Raw genomic sequence first — 26,377 nt, 5'->3', positions numbered from 1 at the left:
CAGCCATTTTTCACATAGCCTTGTGTTGGAAGATAGGATAATTTATCTGTATTTTCAGACAGACTTTACCAATGAGCACCGAATCAGAATAACTGCTTTGGGCTCAGTTATTGCAGTGTTGTGGGTCCCTCCACCCATCTGCAATGGATGTCTGTGTCTCCTGTGTAATTCATTCTAAATGAGATCCCAGGAAGCTTCTGTTGTGAAATAACAACACAAGTAATCTTACAATTAGAACAATTTCCATAATTAAGAGTATTCATCATGCATTAGAGCCCTTGGAATGATGCCACTTTGTGGTATATTTTTGGTAGAAAGAAGTAAGCAGTTGCTGTCAGGTTTTGTGATTGTCGAGGTAGTGATAGCATTTTGCCTCTGGCAGTGATGTTCTGTGGACTCACATAGATACCTGCACAATTCCAGAAATACTTTCACATTATCTGAACATTAGTAGCCCTGGAAATGTCCTCCCTTTTTCACAAGGGATAATACAATTATGTACAGAAAAACCCAGTGGCTTGATGTGGTAAAATTTATGTTTTTGTACTTGTTTAGGTGCTTTTAAAAATGTCTAACACTGTATAAGGAGTATATATAAATGTAAACATATTTATATATATTTGTAAATATATATTTATAGATATCTATATTAAATATATATTTACAATAGATATTTATAGATATCTATAAATTTATGTAAATTCAAAGTTTAGATTTCTAATAGCTATAACATCATTTGGGGGCTTCAGGGTAACTGTACTTGACACCATTTATTATTTTAACTTAGATAGAAGACATTTAAAAAATATTAAAAATACTGTTTTAAGCCCAGATATACTTTTTTGTATTTATTTACAAGAGTGTAATTATAACAGATAGTTTTGAAATGTCTATGCTGTTTGATTTGATGAGATTTGATTTCACCTCACAGTAAGATTTGATATTTCTGGAAAGATTGTATGCATGCCAACAATTATGGGTTCAGAATTCACATAAGTATGTCTTTTCTGGTTCAAGCTTTAGTAAACCTTGGAATCAAACTCTGGCCTTTGACTTCTTACCTTTTCCTTTCTGGTGGTGGGGTGGAGGAGGAAATGAGGGTCTGGAACTGTCTTCCAGGTCACAGAGGAACTCTGTCTTTCTTTAGGATGCACTGATCCTAAAGAAATCATCATCTATGCATAATTTTACATAGGGTTGAAAGGAGCACTTGTCTCGAAGTGAGTAAATCTAGGTACTAGTTCAACTGCATAGCCTAAGGTAAGTCATTTCACCCCCACCTGGGATGTTAGCTCTTACCTTAAAAACGAAGTAGGGGAATAGGATGATGTTAACATCACACTCTAGTTTTTGAATTCATAATTCCAACTTCCAATTTCGTTATATACTTCACCAATGTTATCTTTTGTTGTTATGATGTCATGAAATACTTAAAATTTTTTAACTTCTGCCTTATTAAAATAAGTTTATGGCATACAACATATTGTACCATATAGGAATTAACACAGTTTGAAATAATCTTATCACAATTCCAAAGGATTGGGAAGAATTGCTCTACTCAAGGAATCAATTCTTCCCATTTTCAATTAACGTTGCTCTGTGACCACCAGTAATCTCATTTCTTTTCAGCTAAGGATTGATGCACTTATCATCTACTGGTTTCTGTTTCACTACCTCATAGGGATTTTACATTAACTTGGAGACCTTTCTGGTATTTTACTGAGACAGAATCTAACAGAACAAGTGTGGGCCTTGGGAAAAGGTTCATGAAGGTGGACCTGAAAGAGTGGCATACTGATAGAGATGAGTAATGTCTCAGATCTCCAGACTTTAGTGCTTAGTACTTTAGTGCAGTCACAACCAGCAGAGTTTGGATCTAAAGGCTCCACGTCTAGTCAAGAACAGGCTGTCATTAGCCATGTCTCCTTGTCATTCTTCAGAAGCTTGCTGAATAGACAAGCAATCCTGCAAATTCTATGGTTAGGTCTGGTTCTGTTTTTTTTTTTTTTTTTTTTTTTTTTTTTTTTTTTTTTTTTTTCTTTAAGGAAAAAATGGAGAACCCATGACCTGGGTTCAGTAGTCTCTCATTGACCACTTCTTTGAGGTGATCTCATGGCCAGCTTTTCTAACCTGGAAAATTCAAGTTGACCTAAAAACATCTAGAGTCCTAAGATGGCAAACTTCCCCCAAAGTTTTTACATTATTTTACCCTATTGCTTAGACAAGGGCCAACAGCCAACATTTAATGTAAGAATTTGGTGTTAGCATTCATATTTCTCTGAAATGTAATTCTTTAAATATATTTAAGTTTGCTCCATTGGGTATAATTTTTATTATACAACTCAGGGCCAAAATAATTTCATTTTGAATGTATCTTTAAAATTAAAATACCTAAACTATATAGGCTTAAAATGTTTGCTCTATTCAGTATAATTTTAATTAACATCTCAGGGCCAAGACAACTTCATTCTTAATAAATCTCTAAGCCATAAAGTGAGTCAATGGGAAAATAAGTGAATTAACATAAAAAACTTAAGGATTCATACTACATTTTCAGAAATTTCTGTATTATACAAGGTAAAATATGCCTGAAACCACACAGAAAAGGAGTTTTGAAAAAAAAACCAAACTGTACTTAAATCGGGAATTACTTATTGCCATTTTTTTGTTTTTTGCAAAAATTGTAATAAAGCATGACTTTTAAACAAAGTAGGAGAAAAAAACTGTGGGAAAATTTAAAGTACCTTACAAGTAGCAATTCATTAAATCTTCCTACAGCAGGTCAGTGTGTTCAAATGGCCTTTATGCACTGACCTCTGACATACAGCTACCTTTGAAAAGGGATATGGCAGTTCTTAGAGCCAGGAACACTGGAAGGCAGGTTTTAGAAGTGGAAAATGACCTACACATCTAAAATAGGAAGAGGAATTTAGGTAAGCAGAGAGTAATTAGCCAACTTGGAATTTGACCAAAACACAAGGGTAAACACAGAAAAAGTGCCATACCACAGGAGTATTAAAATCCAAAGTAGTCTGGTTGTGATATTAGAAGTTATGAGGTTTTGGTGGATAATACTGGAATTAGAACTAGAACCCAGGTCACAGCTCCCATTCAGGGTCTTTCATCAGTTGTTGACCCTGGAAACTCTGGACAAATAACTTAGTCTTTGTGTATCTCATTTTTCAATTTGTCAGGGGAAGTGCCTGCTTAACTCACATGGAGTTTACTAGGATTACAGAGAGAAAATACATAAAGGGGTCTGCCATCTTGAGCCATTGTATAAATCCACATCATCATGCTATTTCATTGAAAAATTGGCAATGATTTGGCCCAGGCTGATGTCTACAAGTCCACTTAATACAGAAATGATTGTGGCATGTAGAGGATCTGCATCCCTGTCCTCTGGTCCACATCCTCTCCATGCCTAATTACATTTAGGTGAGCAAGCTATTGAACTTCCAAGATGACTTCAGGCCAATGGGAAGATAACACATAGACACATAGCTATCATATAGAGTAGGGTTATAAATGCTGCAGACTGTAATATTTAAAATAATTTCAATGAAGAGTTAAAAACATACTATTCGCTACATGGAACACAGCTTTGGTAAAGATGTTTTCAATTTTGGGGGACTGCAAACAATGCAATTACTGTCTAGTAGTTCCTCGGCAATAATTTCAGAGCTGCAGGATCGCAAAGGAGCCCAGAGCCATGATTATACATAAACTATATTTAGATGAAATGTTATCAAATCTAAAAAGGAGATATATTCTGAACTTAGCTTAATTCAACTGCACTCTGCCCTTCTACACAATAACCAGTTATTACATTCATGGGATTGTTAACAATATAGCTTTGTGTAAAACGTGTTCTTCCACTATTTCTGGTAAACACTAAACACCCCTTATTAAGCTGAGGACTTTGGCTGAGTCTGTTGGCACCGAATCATTAAATGTTCGTGTAAATAGTGCAATAACATTTGATGACTAAAAAAGTAACGAGGTATGTTTATGCCAAGCTAATCTTTTGCTCTTTTTAAATTAGTTGTTAATACAGTGTGCTTTTAATATATGGTCTCCTATTCAGATGACAACTAAATTGTCTCCTGAGATGCATTAATATTTTAAATATGCACTATGTTGTCCTTCTGATTTATAGTCATTTCTATAAAAAATTGCAAATTTACTCAAAATATGCATTTTACTTATTTAATCATTTGGCCTGAAAAATTATGTGAATTCCTGTAAGTCTTTGAGTTGAGGTAGAAATTGTTGTTTTTTGAACAGAAGGAGAAAGAACTAAGCATAAACTTAAGCCAATTGACAAATCATTGGCAGTTGCTATTCACAGACCGTTGCCATCACCATTTTTATGTAGTTATTGGTGTAAACTGCTTAGACGTTAATGATAGGTGAAAAGGAACAAACTGTCTGAGAGGCAGTTTAAGGATCTGAAAACCTTTACAAATTTGGTGAGAAGACTTAACTAAGAATTAAGGTTTGTTCTTTTGTGTTTACCATTTAGAAATGCACTCCAATTCCTTTTGCATGAGCAGTGTTTACAGTTTGACAAGGTATGAATCCTTTACCATGTTATTTTTTGGGTTTTGTCATTGATTTTGTTAACTGATAACATGCACCACACTAGATGCTGTCGGAAAATCTATTTTGTGATCTTACTGAATCTCTGATGACTCAACTGAGAATTACGTGAAGCTGTTAAATTGAACTTCATCATAAGCATCACTCATGCTAGCAGTGTGGGAGTGTTTATAGACATTAAGGTTAAGGTTGGCTAATTAACTTGTAATAAAGTAAGTGAGCATACTATCAATACTGAGTACCTGAATGCCGATTAAAATGTCATTTGTGACTTGATCCAGCACTGATTTTACATCTTCAATGGTGAAACCAAATGAAGGATCCACATCTGAGGTGTCAGTTTCTGGCTGAGACTCCTCAGGGCCTTGTTCTTGACCCAGCCCCTAGAATATTGAAAGTAAATAACACTCAGGTGATTTCTAGAGCATTTGGTGATTTATATGGAACCTAAAACTTCTTTTTAAAAATTCATTTTATCTAACTTTAAGTTCCGGGATACAAGTGCAGAATGTGTAGGTTTGTGACATAGGTATACGTGTGCCACGGTGGTTTGCTGCACCTATGAACATGTCATCTAGGTTCTAAGGCCTGCATGCATTAGCTATTTGTCCTGATGTTTTCCTTTCCCTTTCCTGCCCACCCTTCAAGTGGCCCCGGTGTGTGTTGTTCTCCTCCCTGTGTCCATGTGTTCTCGTTGGAACCTCAAACTTCTATTGGATACTGTTCTAGCAGGAACAGTGTCAATCTGGAGGGAGATTTTGATTTAATGTTACTCTGCATTTATATTATTATTCGTGAAGGTTATGACAGATCAAGTCATGGTACCAGCATGGTGCCTAGGGGAAAATGAAGGTGGAGATTAGGGAGGATGTGGTAGAAAAGATTAAAATTGCTGAACTACCATCAGCGGACCCATCTTTGATTCAATACTTAGAGAAATATTTGTATTTGGTTGGGAAAAATCAGGGGCAAAGAAAATGAAGAAAACATTTAGTACATTTCCTCCCGCCCCAAGAGAATATAATAATGAGGTTGGTTGAAGGAAAAGACAAAAAGAAACATACCTTCATTTCTCTATCCAATGTTGTGGGGGGCGCTATGAATGTTGAGTAAATATCAAATGAGATTCCTTCTTCCAGAGGTTCTGGAAAAGGGCCACCTGCAGGCTTGACAATCTCTATTACTTGCTGATGGGAAGAAAAAAGTTGAATTACAGCACAGCCTTTGGTGAGCAACCACAATTTCGGTCAGTTCCATTACATATGTACCATAGTTCCAAGCCTGTTACGTATGTACCATAGCTCCAAGTCTGTTATGCCACAAGTCAAAGTGCCACCTCCTTTGAATTTTTGATGCCACTGCCCTGTTGGTTCTTCAGTGCTTTTTGACCTCCATTTCTCAAAATTAACACTTTGTTTTCCCATTGTCTCAGTTTCTTTCTGTACTCTGCAATTTAGGATTTCATGTAGTATCACCTCCATCTTTAACTGTTTAGGGCTTCAGTATCCCCTTTCTCCTGACTAGAAGCTCTCTTTTGGTGGAGAACCAAGTTTTAGATGCTCTATATATCTTCTCTAGTTCTGGCAGAGGTTTAGGCGTTTAATACACTTGACAGCCTGATGGGGATTGCTATTACTCAGCAGAATGTAGCTGCTGAAGTGGCCATCAAGAACTTGGTGATGAAGACAATAAGGGCTGCAAAGGTTAATATACATACGACGCCAGTAGATCAGGGAGGAGATTTTCCAAAAACACAGAGGGCAAGTTCAGACTACACCATGAGCATTTAACAATTCTTTAGCAACAGCGTGCCACTTAAAAGGAGACTGATGGTTGGTTAACACTGGAAATGAAGGAAAAGGAGAGTCAAGGAAGCCGACTTTGTCAGCACCCATCTCACCCTGACTCGGGGAAGGAAAGTGGAGATGAGGGTATTCATCACATTAAACATTTGATTCATTTAATTAGTTGTTGTTCTAATTCCATGTTTAACAAGCAACATTTTAGTTATAATTTGAATTACCATCCCAATTGATCTGTAGAGACATGCCCACTTGAGGGTTCTAGTTTTCATGCCTACTACATGCCTTGTTGTAAACTGATGAATTGTTTTACTTTATATGAGCTTGTTATTGTGGCCCAGAGATGAAGTCACCCACAATATAGTGACAAAGTCAGGCTCTGAGCTTAGAGCTTCAAGCACAAGTTTGAAGACAAACTTTTGAAAATGAATAAATTCAACAAATAATTATCGTCCTGTGAAGCCTGCAAAAAAAAAATGAACCAATCATACATTCATTTTTAATGTTTCCACAATATTTCAAATAAATTTGTATGTTACATGTCACCATTTAAATATTAATGTTTTTATTTAGATAGGATTTGGAATGTACAGGTAGCTAAATTATTTTTCTGGTCTTTTGAATGCTTGTGTGTTTTGCATTGAATTAATATTATTAATTTTAACTTGATTTTATACAAAGTTGTTGATTAGTATAAATACATAGAAGCCCCAACGTGTCCTAACTTTATAGTCAAAAAGATTTGGAAACCAAGAGGTTAAATGATTGGCCTAAGGTCAAATAATTAGTTCTTGACAGGGCTGGGAGTTAAACCCTGGTGTGTTGACTTCTTGTCCTTCGTGGTTTTCAGTAAACTGTAATACGTCATTAAATTGCCATACTTGGAAATTATTGCTATTATTAAGCACTTAATTTTTATTCTGTTAGGTGACATCATTCCAGATTGTTTATCTGAAGTCAACTAAATGTTAATCAAAATAGAATACTGAGAAAACATATCAGAACAGTTCTTTTCTCTTAAGCACTTCCACGAGCCATTGCATTTTTCCTAAATGGGGCATACAAGAATTTCATCTTCCCACAAAATGATCTGTACCTTTTTTCATCACTCTTGTTTTTCATCCTTCCTTTACCTTCTATTGCTCTTTATTTTACCAAGCTAGGAAAAGCAGACAGCTAAGCATATTTTAGTGACCTCTGAAATATTAGAGGTAAAATAAATAAGTTACCCATGGGAATCAGAGACAAGAGAAGACGATGAGGTATTTACTTAGTGGTATAGTCTTTAATATACAGTGAGGAACAGAAAGTTTGGAATAGGGGTGGTGGGGATGAGTGAGATACTGAAAAGAAGAGAGAAAGGAATTGAATGGAGTTTACTGAATTTACTGCAGGCACTGAGATATTCTGCAAGATAAAAGTATTGTTTTTAATGCAGTAGAAATTTCTCTGGTCTACTGTCACCATATTTGTCTTGCTGCTGGGCTTGGCTGTACACAGGCTGGGCCTTCCTGTTCACTTGCCCTCACCCTCTGTGGAAGTTCTCAACAGGCTGCCTCTCTAGCCTGGTAGTAGCTGATTCTACCATTGGCTCTTTCCTACTTGTACCTGTTTCCCTATCAGGCTGTACACTTAAATGTAAAAAGGTATTTGTGTACCTGCTTCTTTCACTGCTTTCCCTCACATCTCTGTGCTCTGGATTTCTTTATAAGGCTTGTCTGAATGACTCACCAACTACCCTGTTACCTGGTCTTTGGCACTGTGTGTGTGTGTGTGTGTGTGTGTGTGTGTGTGTGTGTGTGGTGTCTGTGTGTGCTGTGCACATACTTGGAAACTTGGAAACTTGGAATTTCCTAAGAACCTGAAACTCTGACTGAGAGTTGAGCTTTTCTTTGCCTTGATTTTTATGAGTGCAGCCCACATAACTATTAATTGGATTTAACTGGCACACAAAAACTTGGGGGTGACCATTTCTTTTCTTCAGGATGTTTTGCATACTATTAGTGAACCAAACCTTAGCTGTTTTTCTCTTTTATGAAGAATTACACTTAGCTGTGTTAGTGAGATACTGCAAGAGGAAAGAAATGTCCCAATTTCAGATGAGGATAAATGTAAAGTCTTTTCATTAATAATAATAAAGTACACTGTCAAATATATGGTTTGAAATAAACTTAATGCCCAGAAGCATCATAGATTTTTTTTTCACGTTAAAAATGGTAGCCTTTTTAAAAAGCAAGTTTAAGGAAAATTAGAATCAATAATTGTGGTGAGAGCCCAGAGCCAGAAAATATGTTTAAATGAAACCGTCTGATGCAATAGTTTCTTTACAAAAATACAATTAGGCCTTTGTATTTTTTTTTGTGTAAAAAAAAACCTCATGTTTTACAACATCACTGGTTCTGTAATAAAATCTATTTAAAACAGAGAGACATGGTCAGCTTTATTAAGTTAGATTTTCTGAAAGAACGTTATAATTTCCTCAAGTCTATGAATAGTTGAAGCAAATTAAATAAAGCTAGTTTTATAACTATTTTTATACATTCCTGTAGAATTGTAATTGTCTCATTTTTTTTCCCTCAAAAGTCTAATATGTTACCTCTTAAATCTGGAAAAATAAAAACAGAAAAGGATCAAGAATGTTTATTAAAAAAAGCTCCTATTTTGTCCCTTGATTTAGCAACCTCCCTTTTTGTACATGAGAATAGCACCCATAATCTTCAGATCAGGAAACAAAGGGAAGGCCTTTAAGTGAGTTGCCTGAGGCCTAATGCCGAGATTAAAAATCAGGAGTTTCTGATTATACACATGCATCCATTTGGCCAAATGATTGGTTTTGCTTGACTTTCAAATACCCCCTAAATATTACTTTGAATGTAAAGCAATAAATGTGTTTCTCTTGCCATTTTTGAATGCTTGAACACAAATGGATATAATAAAAACAATCATGTTGTTCCATGTGAATGCCATTTATATTTTTTCTGATAATGAGCAGACCATTTGAACTAAGGTGAGTACATTAAAAGCTCTAATAAAGAAGAGAATAGATTTCTAAACAGAATAATGGACTGTTAAGTGAACATACAATAAATAACATCTACAGATGTGGTTGCTAGAAAATTAGTTTTGCATAACTTGCCAATATACATTCCCCCAGATGTTATCTGTTACATGAAAATTAAGTTAGTTATATTGTTCATCATGTGCACATTGCATTAGTGTTATATAAGATAGTTTACATCTTTAGTTGAATTGTGCTATGGCATTTAAAGTTGAATTGTGCTTTAAGTTGAATTGTACTATGGTATTTGAAGAATCTAAAGTAAATGGCTTTTTGGCATAATTTAATCCTCATAAGTATAAAATTTCATTGCCAAACATGTATCTTGAAAAATCAAGGTCTTTATTTACAAGCCAAATAAAATAATAAGAAATCTTTAAAAAATTTGCATATTCAACATGAAATGGACATTCACCATGGGAATAAACACTAAGAATTTTGAAGTCTTTTGGAACTAAGTGCCGGGTCAGTTCAGATCTAAAAACATGCTTATAGGACTCAGACTCTGCTTCTAGATCTTACTGTGTCTGAGAAGTGGTATAAAGATTCGATCTAAAATTTGTTTCACTTCATGCTTTCTTTTTCTACTTTTCGTGTTAACATTATCAATAGTACGAACTCTGATGTATTGTTTCACTTTAGCAATGCTTGTTTGGAGAGGGTGTAGTGATTTAGGTGTAGTGTTTGTGCCACTAAAATCTATGACTAAGGGGGTAATTATTATTCAAATCTTTTATTAAGTTTTTGGAGATATTAAAAGTGTGGTTGAGATGATAACTTTTCACTATTTTGAATAGCAGAAAGCAAGACAAATCTGTTCAAGCTTTTTTGAGCAACAGGCACATAGACAAAATACTGGTTTGCTTTATAAAGACATTTGTTTGGAATTGTCAGATGATGACTTCATATGTAAATCAGAACTTACTATAAAATGTCAAAGTTTCAAAAAGTAAACTTTATTGCAAACTTTCCTGACTATTAATTAAGGAAAAAAAAAGGCACAGAAATTCCTGTAATGTTTTAACTATTTTCCCCCCTTGAAGAAAGGCATTACTCATTTGCAAGTCTAATTAAGAAGTACTTGTGTGGTTCTGGAAATTTTTAACAAAAACTTGCAACCCATTGACCACAATATACTGCACATAAAGTAACCACATATGAATGCCACCTGCAAAATGCAATAAACTCTAGTAATGTCATACTGAGGCCATAAATTTTAAATGAAAAGAGGAAATTCAAAAGCCAAGATTATCAGAGAAACGAATTAATCCATTTTTAAAGTATTTTGCCTTTGTGTTAGGGCCATTACAAACTTCTCAATATACTCTGTAAATGTAGAATATCAATTCTATTACAAGAGTCCTCCTCTCTCTTTGCATTTTTGATTTGGAAATAAATTTGCAAATGCAGCACATTAATTTTCTTTCCTATGCTTAATATGCAGTATTTACATTTTGAAAAGGTTCAAAATGTTGCCAGGCTTCTGCAGAGTCTGAATAGACATCTAATAGCAAGTTCTATTTTTATCCACAGCATACTGGTAGTTTGAACATTTATAACTTAATAGAGCTTTGAGACCATCAGATCCACACATGCTAATCACCTAAACAGTGAACGGTAACACAGCACAACAAGTCAGGACAGGAAATGAAGATTACCCATTCCAGCTGAAGCTGCAAGGAGAAATTTAAGTTGGCAGGCCACGGTAAACCAATTTGCAATCTGGCTAGGACACTCCAGTTAACACCTTGTGCCCATTTTTATTTATGTCTCTTGATTTCATCTTGTTTACCTTGGGTTTCAAATAATATTTTTTTTTAAAGTTAGATAATTAAAGGAACTGATTCCAGAGTATTTTAGATATCTTTTGTATTTTTAAGTGTACTCCCGCTTGAGGCCAATACTACAATTTGGAAAGAAATCTGAGTATTCCTATTTTGATGACCTCAGACAATAAAATCCTCTCTAATGAATCAGAAAAGGAGCATCTTCTTTTAGTGTAACTGCAATTTAAAAGGAAAAGATGTTTTGATCTGGCTGTGGTGCAAACATTTCCTGAGGGATAGAACAGTTCTTCAGATTCCCAGATATTTTCTAAAGATGGAATAATCTGGAAGATAGATCACTGAATTATAGGCTTTAGACTTGGCTCTATACCTAATTGTGGGATGCTAAGAAAATCCCTAGGCCTCAGTTTATTTATCTGTAGAAGGAGGATAATGGTAATTGCTACCTGGCTACTTCATCGAATTGTTTCAAGCACAAACTAGATAATGTGGAATGAAAATGCTGGGAGTTCTTCAAAGGGAAAGTATTATTAAAGCTCAAAGTGTATTATTATTATTACTTATAATTACTGTTATTATTGAAAGGATCATCTTTCTAATGCCATCACTGAAAGACAGACTAAAGCAGCCATACTGAGGACGCTGGTCCATGCTACTTTTATATGTAATTGTTAACATTGCTCAAGCTGCCCAATTAACTCGGAAGAATTTGTTAATGAGGACATACCATCACTCTGTTTCCAAATAGTGACAGTCTTTTAAATATCAAACATATATTCAATATCACGTTATTTGAAGATTTCCTTGGTCCCAAACGACTTCTCTTTTGAGATCTAGACAGAATGACATAATGAGGTAGATGGGTAGCATGATCAGGACTAGGGCAAGCCACCTATTTAGAAAAGGAGAGTGTTTACACCTAACTTTCCAATTAGAAAATCTGCCTCTCCGCTTCCCCCACCCAATTTATCACTCTCTTTATCTTTTGTTTTTCAACTTCAAATGTGGCCTGTGGTTGGCCCGATTGCATTTACTTTTAAAAGATTTCCTTTAACAAATTTTGTCAAAAGTAAAGAGTCAGGGCATACGGGGCAAACTTTCAACGTCTCTCTTGTGAAAATGAAATACCAGAGCTCTTCAGCTACTGAATTCAGCATTGTAGTTTTGATTCTTAGATTGACCTTACCTTGCAACTTCCTCAGGGTGAGAGATGGAAAAGTATGGTTCCATTATGAATAGCTTAAAAAAATCTAATGCTTTTCAAAATATTTTTTAGAAGCCACTCAGAGTATATTTGTTTAGCTTACTGGTTATACTCTAAAAGGCATACCCTTGAATTCAGTATAAAATATTTCAAACAATTCTAATCATAGATTTTTGTTTGGTTTCTTCTAGAGTGTTTTCTTTAAAATTGAGGTTTTTAATATTAAAAAAATTTGTTTTTATGGACATTGCATTTTCATTACATCTTCTGAAACCTTGTATTTCATGACTCTCATATTTGAGAATACTCTTTTTGAACAAGTATCTATAATTTGCAGAAATCATATGAGATGATAAATCATAATGGTTAGAACAGGAAGAGACTACAATGGAAGAACCCTAGGTCTTTGGTTCAAGTCATTCTTTTTTCATGGACTTCCTGTTATTTTGACAGTTGAAACTACCTGAATAGGAGGAGGCTGAAACAATTTGGATAAAGCTATCATGAAATCTACTTAACTTCAAAGCCTACTGATTGAACTGCAACGTCAGTCCTGAAGCCCGCAATTGAAAGGTGGGGGCGAAACTTCTTAAAACTATATTAGTTTAGAAATAAAACACTTTTGGTGCTAAATTAAAATGTTTGTAATGTGCTATGAAATCTTTAGAGAAGTCAACCTAATATTATTATTTCTGACCTCTTAGAGCCAAGATGTCTATTTTAAGTAATCTGACATTAAAAATGTGCTGACAAATATAGATTTGAAAAACAACACAGGAAGTTGTAAATCAGTTGGTAACCCTTAGCATCAAGGAAATAAGAGACCACGAAAACGTAGTCATTTACTTTAGTCGACCTCAGCCTTAATTTTTAACTAAAAAAAATCTGCGGAAAGCATGATGTTTACGTTTAGATATTTTATTCATAGTTTGTGTGTTTCCCTTTTCTCCAGTAGGCTCATAAATTATTATCAGGAAACACGTTGTTACAGTTATAAATATTTCCCTCTCTGCTTAGCTCTCCCTAGCCCCTAGCCTTTTTCTTCCTTGTTTAAAAAAAAATCTGATTTAATGATTCTTTAACCGTATTAGGCACTTTTCTCTGGTCAGCAGGCAGAATTTTCTTGCTTTGGAGGAAACTACTGCCAATTAGTCGTATGTGCTTGGCATTCTAGAAACAGGACACTTTGAGTGAGCACCCAAGCCCTTCCTCCTATGCAAGGCAGCCTTTTATTCCATACATGGCAGATGTTATTATTTCAATGACCTAAAGAAGCATGTCTTCCCTTATAAAGAATGGGTCTGCATACTCTAAGGTTCCCTGGCTTTTCGTGAAATCTGAAATCTTAGAAATTACCAAACTGATTTCGTGGACAAAGGTGTACATAGCAATACATGTTCTCAAAAGAGACCTTTCACCTACATTCTGCAAATCACACTAGTTTAGTTAAAAATAAACAAACTGAAATAGCAGCAGCTCTGAAAAATCTAGGTGGTATCCTTATTCCAGATTCGAATGTTCTAAAAATGTGGATTTTTTTCCCTCTTAAATTTGTAGTCAGAGTTCTGGATTGGCTCTGTGGCTCAGTTGAGAGTACATCTGAGATGTGGTTTCTTTGTTTGTAAAATTAGGGAGTTGGACTAGGTCATCTTTAGTCCCGTTACAGATGTTGTAGCTTATGTTACTAAATTTCAAGTGGTTTTTTTCTCTGTTTATACAAAACTCAAAGTTGCTTGCCTGTGTAGATCCTCAGATTTAGTATTTTTCTGTCATGATGTAGAAGAATATTTGGATTACGCATTTAGTGCTTACTGGAATCTTTGACAGGCTGAAGCTTGTCCATTTATTCCTACTTAATTACCTTCCCCAAACCTGCTTGTCCTCCAGATCCCTTATCTTTCGGTGGCATCACTAGCTTCTCAGTTACTGGACTCAAAGCCTTGCAGCTGTCTTCAGTTATTCCCTCTCCCTTGTCCCTAACATTAAATGAGCCATAAAACTCATTGGGGGCATCTAGTGATGCCTGTCCCACCTGCGTCTTTCTTTTTTTTTTTGAAGCCTTCAGCTCCATGTTCTTGTCTTCACAGATCTCGAGCTCCAGCCATACTAGATGATTCACTCTTCCCTGCTTGCCCAGTGCCTGCAGCATAATGGATGCTCCATAATTGTTATATAGCGGGGAAAGGGGGCAGAAGAGTGAGAGAGAGTTTAAAAAAAAAAAGGCATGGCAAAGCAAAGCAAAGCAAAGCAAACCAAGGCATGGAGAAAGCTGCTGTCTCAGCCCGTCTTGCCTATGTTGTTCCCTCTGCTGGGGGCGCTTTTCCCTGCACCTTGCCAGACAATCTCATCCATCTGGACTTCCCACCCAGCTCAATCACCTCTGTGAAGTTTCTCCTCATTGCCCTGGTGCTCTCAGAGTATCATGCTTCTTTCACTTCATAGTATGTGTTACATTGGCCTTGAGTTACAGCCAGGTAGAGTGATCACTCGCCACTGTGTGGAGACAACTGGAGGATATGGGGCACGCCATATTCCTCTTAAGGACCCCTAGCTCAGGCCTTGGTACACAGTGGGCATTCATTAGATGTTGAGTATTTCATCAGAGTGTCCACTCACTTAAAAATCTCCAAGGCCACCTAGTTTGTTAGACCAGCTACAAATCAGTTTAAATATTTATCTTGAAAAATGGTAACACTTGGAGAAGCAAACCTAGTCATCGTATTGTTGCATCAGTGCACCTATCTGTATTTCGTTTCAGTGGAGCCCTAGAGCATTTGTTTGATTAACAGAATGCCAAATAACCAAACCGATTCTCACTGACTTTGACTTCATTGACTTCATCAATTTGACTTCATTGATGTTATTATTATTATTTGAGACAGAGTTTTGCTCTGTTGCCAAGGCTGGAATGCAGTGGCACAATCTTGGCTCACTGCAACCTCCACCTCCCAGGTTCAAGCAATTCTCCTGCCTCAGTCTCCTGAATAGCTGGGATTACAGGCACCTGCCACCAAGCAAAGCTAATTTTTGTGCTTTTAGTAGAGACGGGGTTTCACCACGTTGGCCAGGCTGGTCTTGAACTCCTGACCTCAGGTGATCCATCTGCCTTGGCCTCCCAAAGTGCTGGGATTACAGGTATGAGCCACCGTGCCTGGCCTGATAGTTATTTTTAACTCACTTATAATTAAACTGTTTTATAGACACAGTATAGTTTAAAATAATAAAGAGTTTCTCAGAGATACCACACTGCTTACCTAGCTCCTTATGAAAGTAACATCAGGAGGTGAATTTCTAGGAAGGCTGACAAGTTGCCTAACTCTAGGGGCCATTGCTTTCTGTGAGCCTCCTCTGGTCCCGCACTCAGAATACAATGTGAAATGTACCCACTGGAGCTGCGAAATCAGGAGGCGCTAAGGGCAGTGCTGGTCACCACCAGGGAAAACAAACTGATGATGAAAAAAAAAAAGCAGCTCTCATTTATTGAGAACTTACCCTGTGCTTGGGATTGGGCTAGTTAGAAAGTACGTTATAAATAGTAAGTCCTTCAACTCATATTGCATTGTGAGGAAAGGTTTTATTCACTTCATTTTTTGATAAAGTGCCAAAAGCTAAAAGAGGTTCAATAGCTCAGCCAACGCCACGCAATTGATCAGAACTTGAGCCAATTGAGCCAATTCGATCAGAACTTGAACCCGGATCTATCTGACTCTGAAACCCACGCACCTAACCTTCAGGGGAAGGGGAACCCTAGTACTTCATTATGAATTCCAAAAAATGTTTCTCTCTGGTTTATGTGAGGGAATACAGCTTCAGAGAAGTAAAATGACATGCGTATACCAGAGTTGTGAAAGCAGGCATTCTCTGGTAAATTCAGAAAGAAAATTTGTTCACTGGTTCTACACTGTGTTGGCACTAACTACAGTGCATTGTTCCAAAATAAGTCAATGAAAGTCAGGAATGAAGGATTGAATACTTTTTAAAGATGGCAAGATATAAAAAGCATTACATGCTTAAAGAAATCTGAGAGCACGCTTAATTCATTTGTGTAAACAGTAAAGTACAGGGGCATCAGTTTGCTTTTGGCCACTAAAACTGCATGCTCCTGCTCAAATGGCAATTTATCCTATTTGTTATCATTGTAATTACTGTTTTCATTGGAATCACAGTTTTCTCAAGGAACAGGCATACAGAAAAACAACCAATAACCTAGAGAGTTAAAAAATACATAGAGGAATGGGATGGTCATGTGACCAAAGCTCTTGTGATTGTTCTTCCACTGTGTGCTGTAATGTGCTTTAAATCCATTTCCATATTTTTAATTAACACTTACTTCCAAAAAACTTTCTGAAGGCCATTTAAATCACAAATGGGGGAAAAACAAATTTACTTTATCAGAAAATTGGCTATAGACTATTTTGGTGGCTTTTATTATTTTTACATATTAATGCTTAAAATTAAATATAGCCCGATTGTTCACAACAGAAGGCAGTGAAATAATTTCCATGGCTGATATAATTTTAAAGTCAAACCTGGGTGAATAAGATATTAGTTCTGTGGTGGATGAGTCTCATTGTCCATCCTGCAGCTCTGATTCCTGATCAGACCCATGCATTTTGTAAAAGGAATCAGACAGCTGGAACAAGTTACTCTTCTAACAGAGACCCAGGAGTGCATTGGCTTTTTCTCATCAGTGGTCCCACAGGGCCTAGAGTGCTGCTTCTGCCCTGTGGATTTTAAGCACCTGTTTTTATGGTTTGAATAATTTATTTTTTTAAGTCGGAAACAGAGAATGCGATCTTACCGCACAAATACTATTCTCAAAACTCTTAACACCACAAAAGCTGTATCATCTGCTAGGTCAAAGCACTGTCACTGTCACCAGTCAAAGGCATAACTGCAGCTCTCTGAGGATTCCCATTCATTCACAGTTCTGCAGCAAGGGTCACAGTTTCTTCATCTAGAAAATGGCCATAACTTAGGTGGTTACCCACTGCCTGTTTTCGTCGGAGGACTAAATCAATGTGGAAGGTACGCACACAGTGCCTGGCATGTAGAAAGAGCTTAAAGGTACGAGGCTTTTTGTTTTTGTTTTTGCTTCTTAAAATTTCCATGTCACATATTTATGTCTACAACAATGCTAAACAAAGCTCTCAGAGGGTAAGGACTTGATCTGTTTTTTCCCCAACTTCACAGCCTGGTAGGTGGCTAAGAAATAGTGGGAAAATAGTAACTAATCACTGAATAATTAAATGTAGAAAATCACTGTAGTTTTATATAGTCAGGAAGTCACTATATTGCTATTTTACCCTGTTATAAAGTCTCTTAATAAATAGTGCCAAATTTTTGGATTTTTTTCCCCCCATATCTCACCCTACCTCACCTCCCCAGTACAACCTACCTATCAGGCTGCTCCTCATCTGGGTGTCCAGTCCTCCTCCTTGACTTTTCTATATTTCTCCTCGGCTAATGGTCAGACTCTTCCCAAAAGTGTACATGCCAGATCAAGTTATGTATAATGAATTGATTATATTGATAAGACTGAAATATTAGGATGAGGATAGCCTGTTCCCTGATGAGAGAATTATTCAGGCCAGGAAAACCTTTGAAGGGTCGTTCTGGTTTTCACACTTGTATGAACATGGCCTTGATATGAGGGTTTGCTAATGAAGCTGGTGAATCTGGCCCAGCATGCTAATTTACTTGATCCAGAGAACTTCCCAGTATTTATAAATTAATTCTGTACATTAAGCAACTAATATTTAGATAAGAAAATCAGAAAACAGCACATTCTGCAACAAAGCACTTCAACAGATTGAAGCATCAATCGACTCTAGCAAAGCTATATCGTTTAAGTAATCAAAAACAAGCAAGGATAAAGAGCTACTACTGTTTGTAAATTCTGCAAGAAATAAGAAACCAGGGCTAAAAACATTCAGATAATAAAGTAACATTGCAAAAGCAAGCCATAGCATTAATTGGCTTAATCTAATTATACAATCTACAATTAAGCCTTAACATATTTCAGATTGCTAGTATGATTGGAAACACCAACCAACTGATTATCATCATTGCCCCAGGAAAAGATGAAGGTTTTACCATGGAAATATCAGGTGTTCAAGGTATGTTTTGAAGAACAGATAAGACTATCAAAATGTTATGAAATGACACATTCTATTTCTTTAGCTTCTGTTTGTGTTAGAAGCTTTTTATTCTCATTCTGCTCAACAATGCTGTGTAAATACTAAGAAATGCCTGGGAAGGCAATATTACAACATGAATTCTCTATCTAAAAAATACCAGTTTCCTTACCGTGTTTTTTGTTATAATTGGTATATTTATCTACTTATTCGTGAATAATTTTATTTTGGTTTTAGACACAGAAATACAACATTAAAACCAATTTATTCTTTTGTCATATTGATTTTTCTAACGGTAGATCATAAGACATTTTATTATTTGAATAAGAATTTTTTTAAAGCATTTGCTGTTATATCTCTGAACTTCACCATCTTACTAGCATCTGTCAGATTTAATCACCTACAGAACTACCTTATAAAGATTACCTTATCAGAAAAAGTGTCATCTTGTGAGCTTAGGTGTGAGAATTGCAAAATAAAGCTGAGCTACACTAACAACTGCTGTGCTAATTTATTGTAAATTATGGTTTTTTTTGTTTGCAGAGATAAGACATGAGAAGTGTTTCTATTTAAATTCATTTCCTATTATTTCAACATAAATACAAAAAAGCTTTACAAAAAAGAGTGAGAACATAGAATATTCCTTAAATAGGCTTTAGTGACAGTGAAATTTATTTTCTAAGCTATTAGTACCAGTCATGTCACAGCATTCTAGGTGCAGAATCAGACAGAACCATTAAGACAAAACATGAATGCTTAGAACATGAGATGGAAACTACTGATTGTCATGTGAAGAATGATGATTTATAGGCTATGAACTGGAAATAATTGTGTAGCAAGCTGATATACAACAAAGCTTTAATTCCCTGGGCTGACAACGTATACTCATAATCTACCGACCTAGCACCAGTCATGATAGATTATAGCCATTCAGAATGTATAAGCATGTCTTTTTCATGAACATTCTGGGAACCATAGTTCAGATGACCCCAGTAAAAACAACTGCAATGTTTTTAACCAAGCTGGTTCTCTAAGAAATGTAAAAATCATAATGAGTCACTATATTATTAAAGTTCAGAACTAGGTGGCAATGAATCACATGAAGTTATCATCTTTAAATCACCAAAGAGAGCATAAATCGGATCCCATAAAACACCACAATTCTCTGTGCATTTTAAACAAGATGAACCTCTTATATAAACACAATTTTATTATTATATTTATTATGATTATTATTAAAACTAGAGTAAAATTTAGTGCTCATAAAGTGAAGGGCTAATGTTGCTGGCCAGAGCCAGAAAGAGCATAAGCCTATATTTTATAGACTCTTTTGTGTAACTCAGCCAATATATTTTGACCTATTCTTGTTCTTATGAGTACATGATAAACACGGGAATTTGTGTGATCCTTAAACAAATGCATAAGCAGATAGGGTTTGTGGTAAGAGACCCTCAAATCCATCTTGGTTTTTAACTTGAACTAAGATTTGGACTCGAGTCTCAGAGAATCAGTTGGAGGTCAACCCAACTGTTTCATCCCCTCCTTTTTAAATAACACTTTCAAAGAAAATGGAGATGAAATACATTTAACAAAAAAGTGAAAAGTCATCTTGCTGCATTTGCTGTGATCCTCTGCCAGTAAGCTTTATGCTACAGCACATCACATGTTTAAAAGAAGACTCTTGTCTTTTGCATAAGATTTAGATTTTGGTTCAATTCATCTGTGTGCATTTCATGTGCAAACTATGTCAAAGGCAGGATTTCTGCCTCATGTGAGTTACAGTCTGAAGGTGGAGTAAGAAGGCAGGAATACAAATACCTGTACAATTCATTGTAACACTACATAAAAATGGCTACAGTTGGGCCATAGCGGTAGAGGACTGTTGGGTGAGTCTTTGGTTTTAGCTGACATCAAAACAATGCACCTGTTAGGGATGGGCCAAAGAGAAGAGCAAGGACAGGGAGGGTATAGTGGGGTTTGTAGGTGGACCTTGTCAACTAGCTACTCCTCACAGTAGTAACCCAAAGCCAGAGGAATAAGTAGCATTAAGTGACCTGGAATATAAAAACATGTCAAAATAATCTTGGCTCTGGAAGAATTTAAGCATAATTTTTAACTTCTGATAAATACTACTTTGATTATAAAGAAGAACAGAAGAAATACTGTTTCTGGTCAATGGTTATTTATACTTAAAACGTCTATAGTTAGAAGGATACAAATAGACCTATGGTCATAGATTATGAAAAACACATTTGATAGCTAGATATAAAAATCCCAATATTAATAACTACTGACATTATGTAGTTCTTTCCTCCAAAAGCCCTTGACAAATATTGCTGACTGTATACATAGTGGAATAGCACTGAGATGCTGCTACCCTTTCAGAAGACTAGACATTAATTCAAGGAAAAAGTAGCAAATGGAAATACAGGTCTGCAGAATATAGTGTGCATTTGGAAACAAGCTCATACCATTTCACCTTGCTTGCAAAGTGTTTGCCATATTTTATTTTTATTTTATTGAATTGCTGGTGTTATTTAACTTCTCTTACTAAGACCTCTATGCTGTTTGTCATTTTTCTTAAAGGTAGGGCCTAAGCTGATTTATGATTGCAGTAGGGCAGTAAGTACCAGGGCTGATGGTGACTTCTGAGGACAACAGCTCTGACTCTCTAGCGCCTACTAGTGTGAGGAGGGCTGATATGCCAGCACAACATAGGAGTGCCATGTACTGTAAGGACTAGTTCAATTTCATCACAAACTGAGATTTTACGTGGTTAACTGAGAAATACCACCTGGCTCAAACAAGTTTCACTTTTGAAATATTAGATCAAATGGGTTGTTATTGAGCTGCTTGATGACCCTGATTAAAATGATGCTATGTTTGTTCATTTGCTTGAGCAAAGTATAAATTACTTGGCAATAATCATATTTAAAAGCCAGGAAACACAAAATGTTTAATGTATACTTTTAGAGCCCTCACTATAAAATATGAATAATTTTACTGCATTCTCAAAGTATGACTGAAAATGAGAGATATATAAATTAAGATGATTTACATTTCCTGTAATAATACTATACTTTGGAAATTTCAATTCAATTCAGGGTTTATTTCAAATCATTTGTTTTAAATTTTAACATTCCTCCTGCCCTTTTCTGTAAATACTGTGTATCTTCAAAAGTTAAGTTAAACTCTTAGCATTCCTTAAAGCTTTCATTTTTTTTTCAGAAAATAAGGAACTCTATATTTTATAAACTTTCATTTATATGATCATTGTCATCATCACTGAACATGCACTACAAGCTAAGTACTGCACTAGGTCATGGGTATTCAGAGACAAACAACACATAGTCTCTGACTTTTAAGGTCTCAGACTGTTGTGTGGATGAGTAGGGGGCTTGGTAGGAATAACATAATTTGCAGAATGAAACAATTATTAGAAGTATATGTAGGGTGTTCTAGAAACTTATTTATTTTTGGTGGGAGGGAAGAGAAGAAGGGATTCAGAGAAAGCTTAAAAAAAGAGATGGTGTCTGAGTTGAATCTCAAAGGAGAAACAGGAGTTAGCATGCAGATGGGGTTGGATAGGGAGGGAAAATACCAGATAGACAGAAAGAGGAAGTAGCATGTATAAATGAATAGATACACAAGGAGAGTATTCTAGAACAAAAGATGCACGTGACACTGGTGAAAAGCTAGGGTTAAACTGGCCTGGTTCAGTCCCAGCTTTGGTATTTTGCAACTATAAGACCTCTGGGCAAATCATCTAATCTCCTACAAGCCTTGGGTTTTCTACCCATTAAATGGGACAAATAACTTGCTGATTGATAATAAACTAATTGGTAGAGCCAATTTTCTTAGAAACATTAAAAAAATTCAAAAATTCAAACAATGGAGAGGAAAATTAAAGTGAAATTTAGTCGAGTGCTAATGTTTTAAATATTGAAATGTAAATGTTTTAAATTTAAAATGTAATTTACAATCTTTCAGGGTAAGTCATGTCTAGAAGTAAGTATATGTTTGTCTTTTGCTATGGCTACATTGAAAAGATGGAGAAAAAAATAAAAAAGAAATCAAGGAATTTATTTTCCATATGTCCAAATAATATCCAGCAATTTTAAAAACAAGTTTAGCAAAAGTTAGGACAATGTATTTCCCTCATCATTTGTTGAGAGGAAACTTGCTTGATTAATGTAATTAAAGGGTGGCTTGTAACTCAAGACTCAATTAAAAAAATAAATTTGGCCTTATTACTTTACTTCCAACTGATGGTTTTCTTAGTGTGATTTTTGAGCTCAGATCTGCGGCTGCTTTGTTCATGAAACATGAATTGTTTTAGCACATCCTTTCCCCTGCTGTGCATATGATTAAGAAAGCAGAGGTTAAATAGTGCAGTAAAGAATTGGGTAAATTCATTCTATTTCTGCTCACAGTGCCTTTTAGTCCCCCCTCCCCCTTTCCAGGACTAGAAGAGTACAGAAACCTATTATCTTCTCCTGAAATTATTTCAGATATATCCTTATGCTAGGGAAAAAAAAAGAAAACTTCTCTCTCAACATTTTCTAGTACATTGATTTTGTGATGTCTGTGCTATAGATATTGTCTGTATTGGCAGGAAAACCAAATGCAAGTACGTCCTACCATTTATTGAGTGCTAATGTATGCTGGGCACTGTAATAAGCATTTTGCACACATTGTTTTATTTTTATTTTGTGATAATCCTATAAGACAGAGATAATCATTCTCATTTTTAGACGAGGAACAAGAAGCTCTGAGAGGTGACGTTACTGTTCCAAGGCCCTGCAATTAGCAGGTGACAGACTAAGGTGCTAACTCTGGTCTATCTCATTCCAAATCTGGTCTGGGCTTATACATTTGCACCCCCTTTTTTTTTTTTTTTTTACTTTGTAGCTAGAGTTTGAGTCAAAGGATTTAAATCTAGTTTTGGTGGAGCATCTTGCATGTAGTTGGTGCAACACATGTTACATTCAATTGAATAGAAATCATGTCATGGGAGTAAAAAGCAGTCAGTTCTTTCCCTCTTTGAGTTTATAGTCTAATGTGTGTGGCACTATAAAGTACAATATAATAGGCAGCATGGAGAAAACATGAAGTCCAGGGCAAAGAAACTTTTTTTATTCCCTTAATCTTGTCTCCTCCCTAGTCTTTCAGTTATTCAAACTAAATCCTGGAAGGCATTCTTAATTCCTCCCTTCACTCACTCTTTGCACCCAATTCTTCAGCAAGTCCTGTCATGTATGTTCTGAAATAAAACTGAAATAGACTTCTCTCTACCTTCCCTGCCACCATCCTGTTCCATGTGACTCAGACCACAACCATCACCTTCTACCTGGTCTCCCTGCCTCCCCACAACCAGTAAGAATCATGTACAAACAGCAGTTGGAGAAGATTTTGTGAAGCCCAAAGCTAAATCAGGACACAAAATTAGATACAAAGGTGAATCTACAGAATTCACAAAGTGAGTATACAGAATAATAAAAGAACAACAAATTGCATTTATTAAAACTAACAGATTCCACTAATAGCACAAAATTAAAAATTTAATTTAAAAATTAAGTGCTTAACCAATCTTGGTAAACTTTACCCTACTTTTTTGGGCTTCATATTTTAATCAGCTCTTAAGATACAGCAATATTAGGATATTATTTTCCATAGAGAAAAGTAGAAGGAAATCAATAGTTTAGGAAAGCTTCAGCCCCACAACTTATTATTGGTATCATCATGTAGATTTTAGCATTGTGTCCCAATTTCAGAAAACATTTAGCAAGTTTTCTTAATACATTAATGACAAGATTTAAGCTTCTTTCCAGGTTATTTTGTGCAGGAAACAATTAAAAGTACTCTTTACTCCTGAAGTAGGTGGCACTCATTAACCAATTTGTGTTGCTGCCCTCCTTGTAAAGGCATATTATCCAATTTATGCTATCTTAATCAATATTAGTTTTTTTAATAAAAATGTGAGAAATTTAAAGTTATTTTTAATGTTGTCATATGATTCACTTCCATTAATTGGGTTAGTAATTAATAAGCAATGTAGAAACTTATTCATAGCTTCCATTTAAAATGTATTTCTTCCTCTTATTGGATTTTTAAATTTTATTTTATTAAAAAATTTTTTTTTCTTTGAGATGGAGTCTCATTCTTGTCACCCAGGCAGGAGTGCAGTTGCAAGATCTCAGCTCACTGCAACCTCCGCCTTCCACGTTCAAGCGATTCTCCTGCCTTGCCTCCCAGGTAGCTGGGATTACAGGTGTGCACCACACCCAGCCAATTCTTGTATTTTTAGTAGAGACGGTCTCACTATGTTGGTCAGGCTGGTCTCGAACTCCTGACTTCAAGTGATCTGCCCACCTCAGCTTCCCAAAGTGTTGAGATTACAGGTTTGAGACACTGCACCTGGTCCTCTTATTGGATTCCTACTTTAGTTATAACCTCAATTTTGGGGGAGTTATGGTTTATTTCTTGATGTCAAAGTAATTTCTATTGATTTCATTGCTCATTTATATTGCTCTTGTTTCACATTCTACTATATTTTTTTCAGTTCTCTAATAAGTCAATTTAAAGATGACAAAAGAAGGTACCCTGCATGTAAATCCAAATCAGAAGTTGTAATTTCTCACTTGTTGAACTAAAACATTCCAAAAGCCTGCCCAAATTGTGGTTAAAATGGTATATTCAAAATTTACTGAATAAAATGTTTGCATTTCATTTGCACTTTGGTTTTTATTCCAAGTCTTCAAAAATATATTTTAGAGTTCTTAAAATGTCATTTAGCTCATGGCAAGACTTGAATAGCTTTTACACAGCTGATGTTTAGATGAATATCCCATAGGCTTGCTGCTAGCTCCATGCATTTCAAACCTGGTTTCCCCTCCATTACTCACACATATCCAAAGCCTGGCTGCAAAGGACACACAGTCACATTGCAGTATGACCGAAGACCTGGCACGTCTCTATTATGATGTCACAGTGGATGGTTATGGGAAGCTGTATCTGTACAAACATGGCTAGATATGGATTATTATACAAGAGTTCCCTCTCCTAGTTGAGTCAATGATCTTTCTCATATACATATCCAGTTGTATCTGTTTGCTGGAAGTTTGTATTTTGTCATTCTAATATCACATTAAACTTAATGTATTGAAAACTAAACTTATATTCACATCTATTATTATGAAAAATTGACTTCCAATTATGTTAATGGCACATTTTCTCTTTTAGATCCTCTTGTTTAAATGTGTGCAAATTTTGGTTCATTTTAACTTCTTAGGTCTTTTATATCGAAGTGGTTACCAAGTTCTACTATTAAAGTTTCTTTATAATATTTTTTACATGTGTCCGTGCCTTTCCATTACCATTGTTATATCCTAGCATTTTTTAAAAACTTAGCAACTGCCTAATTTTCTAATTAATCTTTCTGTCCCTAATCACTTTTCATTTCAAAATGTTGTTATAACATTGCCAAGTTACTTTGCTCAAAATACTGCTGTTATCATACCAGTCTCATGTTTAAAACTTGCAATCTAAATTGCTGTTTATAACATTTACATGAGAAGTTTTACCAAAGATAGAATTTTAAAAAAATGAACTTACGTTTCTGGAGAATTAAAGCTACTTCCATATCTAGTAAATATCATTAATTTGGATGAATTCAGTGGAAAGCTAGTCTAAATTTGAGAGCAGTCTGAATTAAAGAATATTTCTAAATAAAACTTCGCTTTCAAGTGGTAGCAATTCTCAACCTCTCAAGCAAGATTCCATGAAAA

The 26,377-nt window shown here is 35.6% G+C and overlaps 1 protein-coding gene across 5 annotated transcripts in view; it reads right to left on the bottom strand.

The window, feature by feature from the left end:
• CABCOCO1 (ciliary associated calcium binding coiled-coil 1) overlaps positions 1 to 26,377 on the bottom strand; it is a 132,065-nt gene that overhangs the window by 30,116 nt on the left and 75,572 nt on the right. For all 5 annotated transcript variants that reach the window (XM_074382280.1, XM_010339329.3, XM_010339330.3 and 2 more), the window contains exons 6-7: positions 5,667 to 5,789; positions 4,845 to 4,985 (exon numbers count right to left, since the gene is read on the bottom strand). In XM_074382280.1, the coding sequence (XP_074238381.1) occupies positions 4,845 to 4,985; positions 5,667 to 5,789 (264 nt within the window). The remainder of the gene's footprint in view (positions 1 to 4,844; positions 4,986 to 5,666; positions 5,790 to 26,377) is intronic.

This window comes from Saimiri boliviensis, chromosome 12 (assembly GCF_048565385.1).
Source record: "Saimiri boliviensis isolate mSaiBol1 chromosome 12, mSaiBol1.pri, whole genome shotgun sequence".
Lineage (NCBI taxonomy): Eukaryota > Metazoa > Chordata > Mammalia > Primates > Cebidae > Saimiri > Saimiri boliviensis.
Note: the sequence above shows the minus strand (reverse complement) of the source record. Positions and strands in the feature narration are given on the sequence as shown.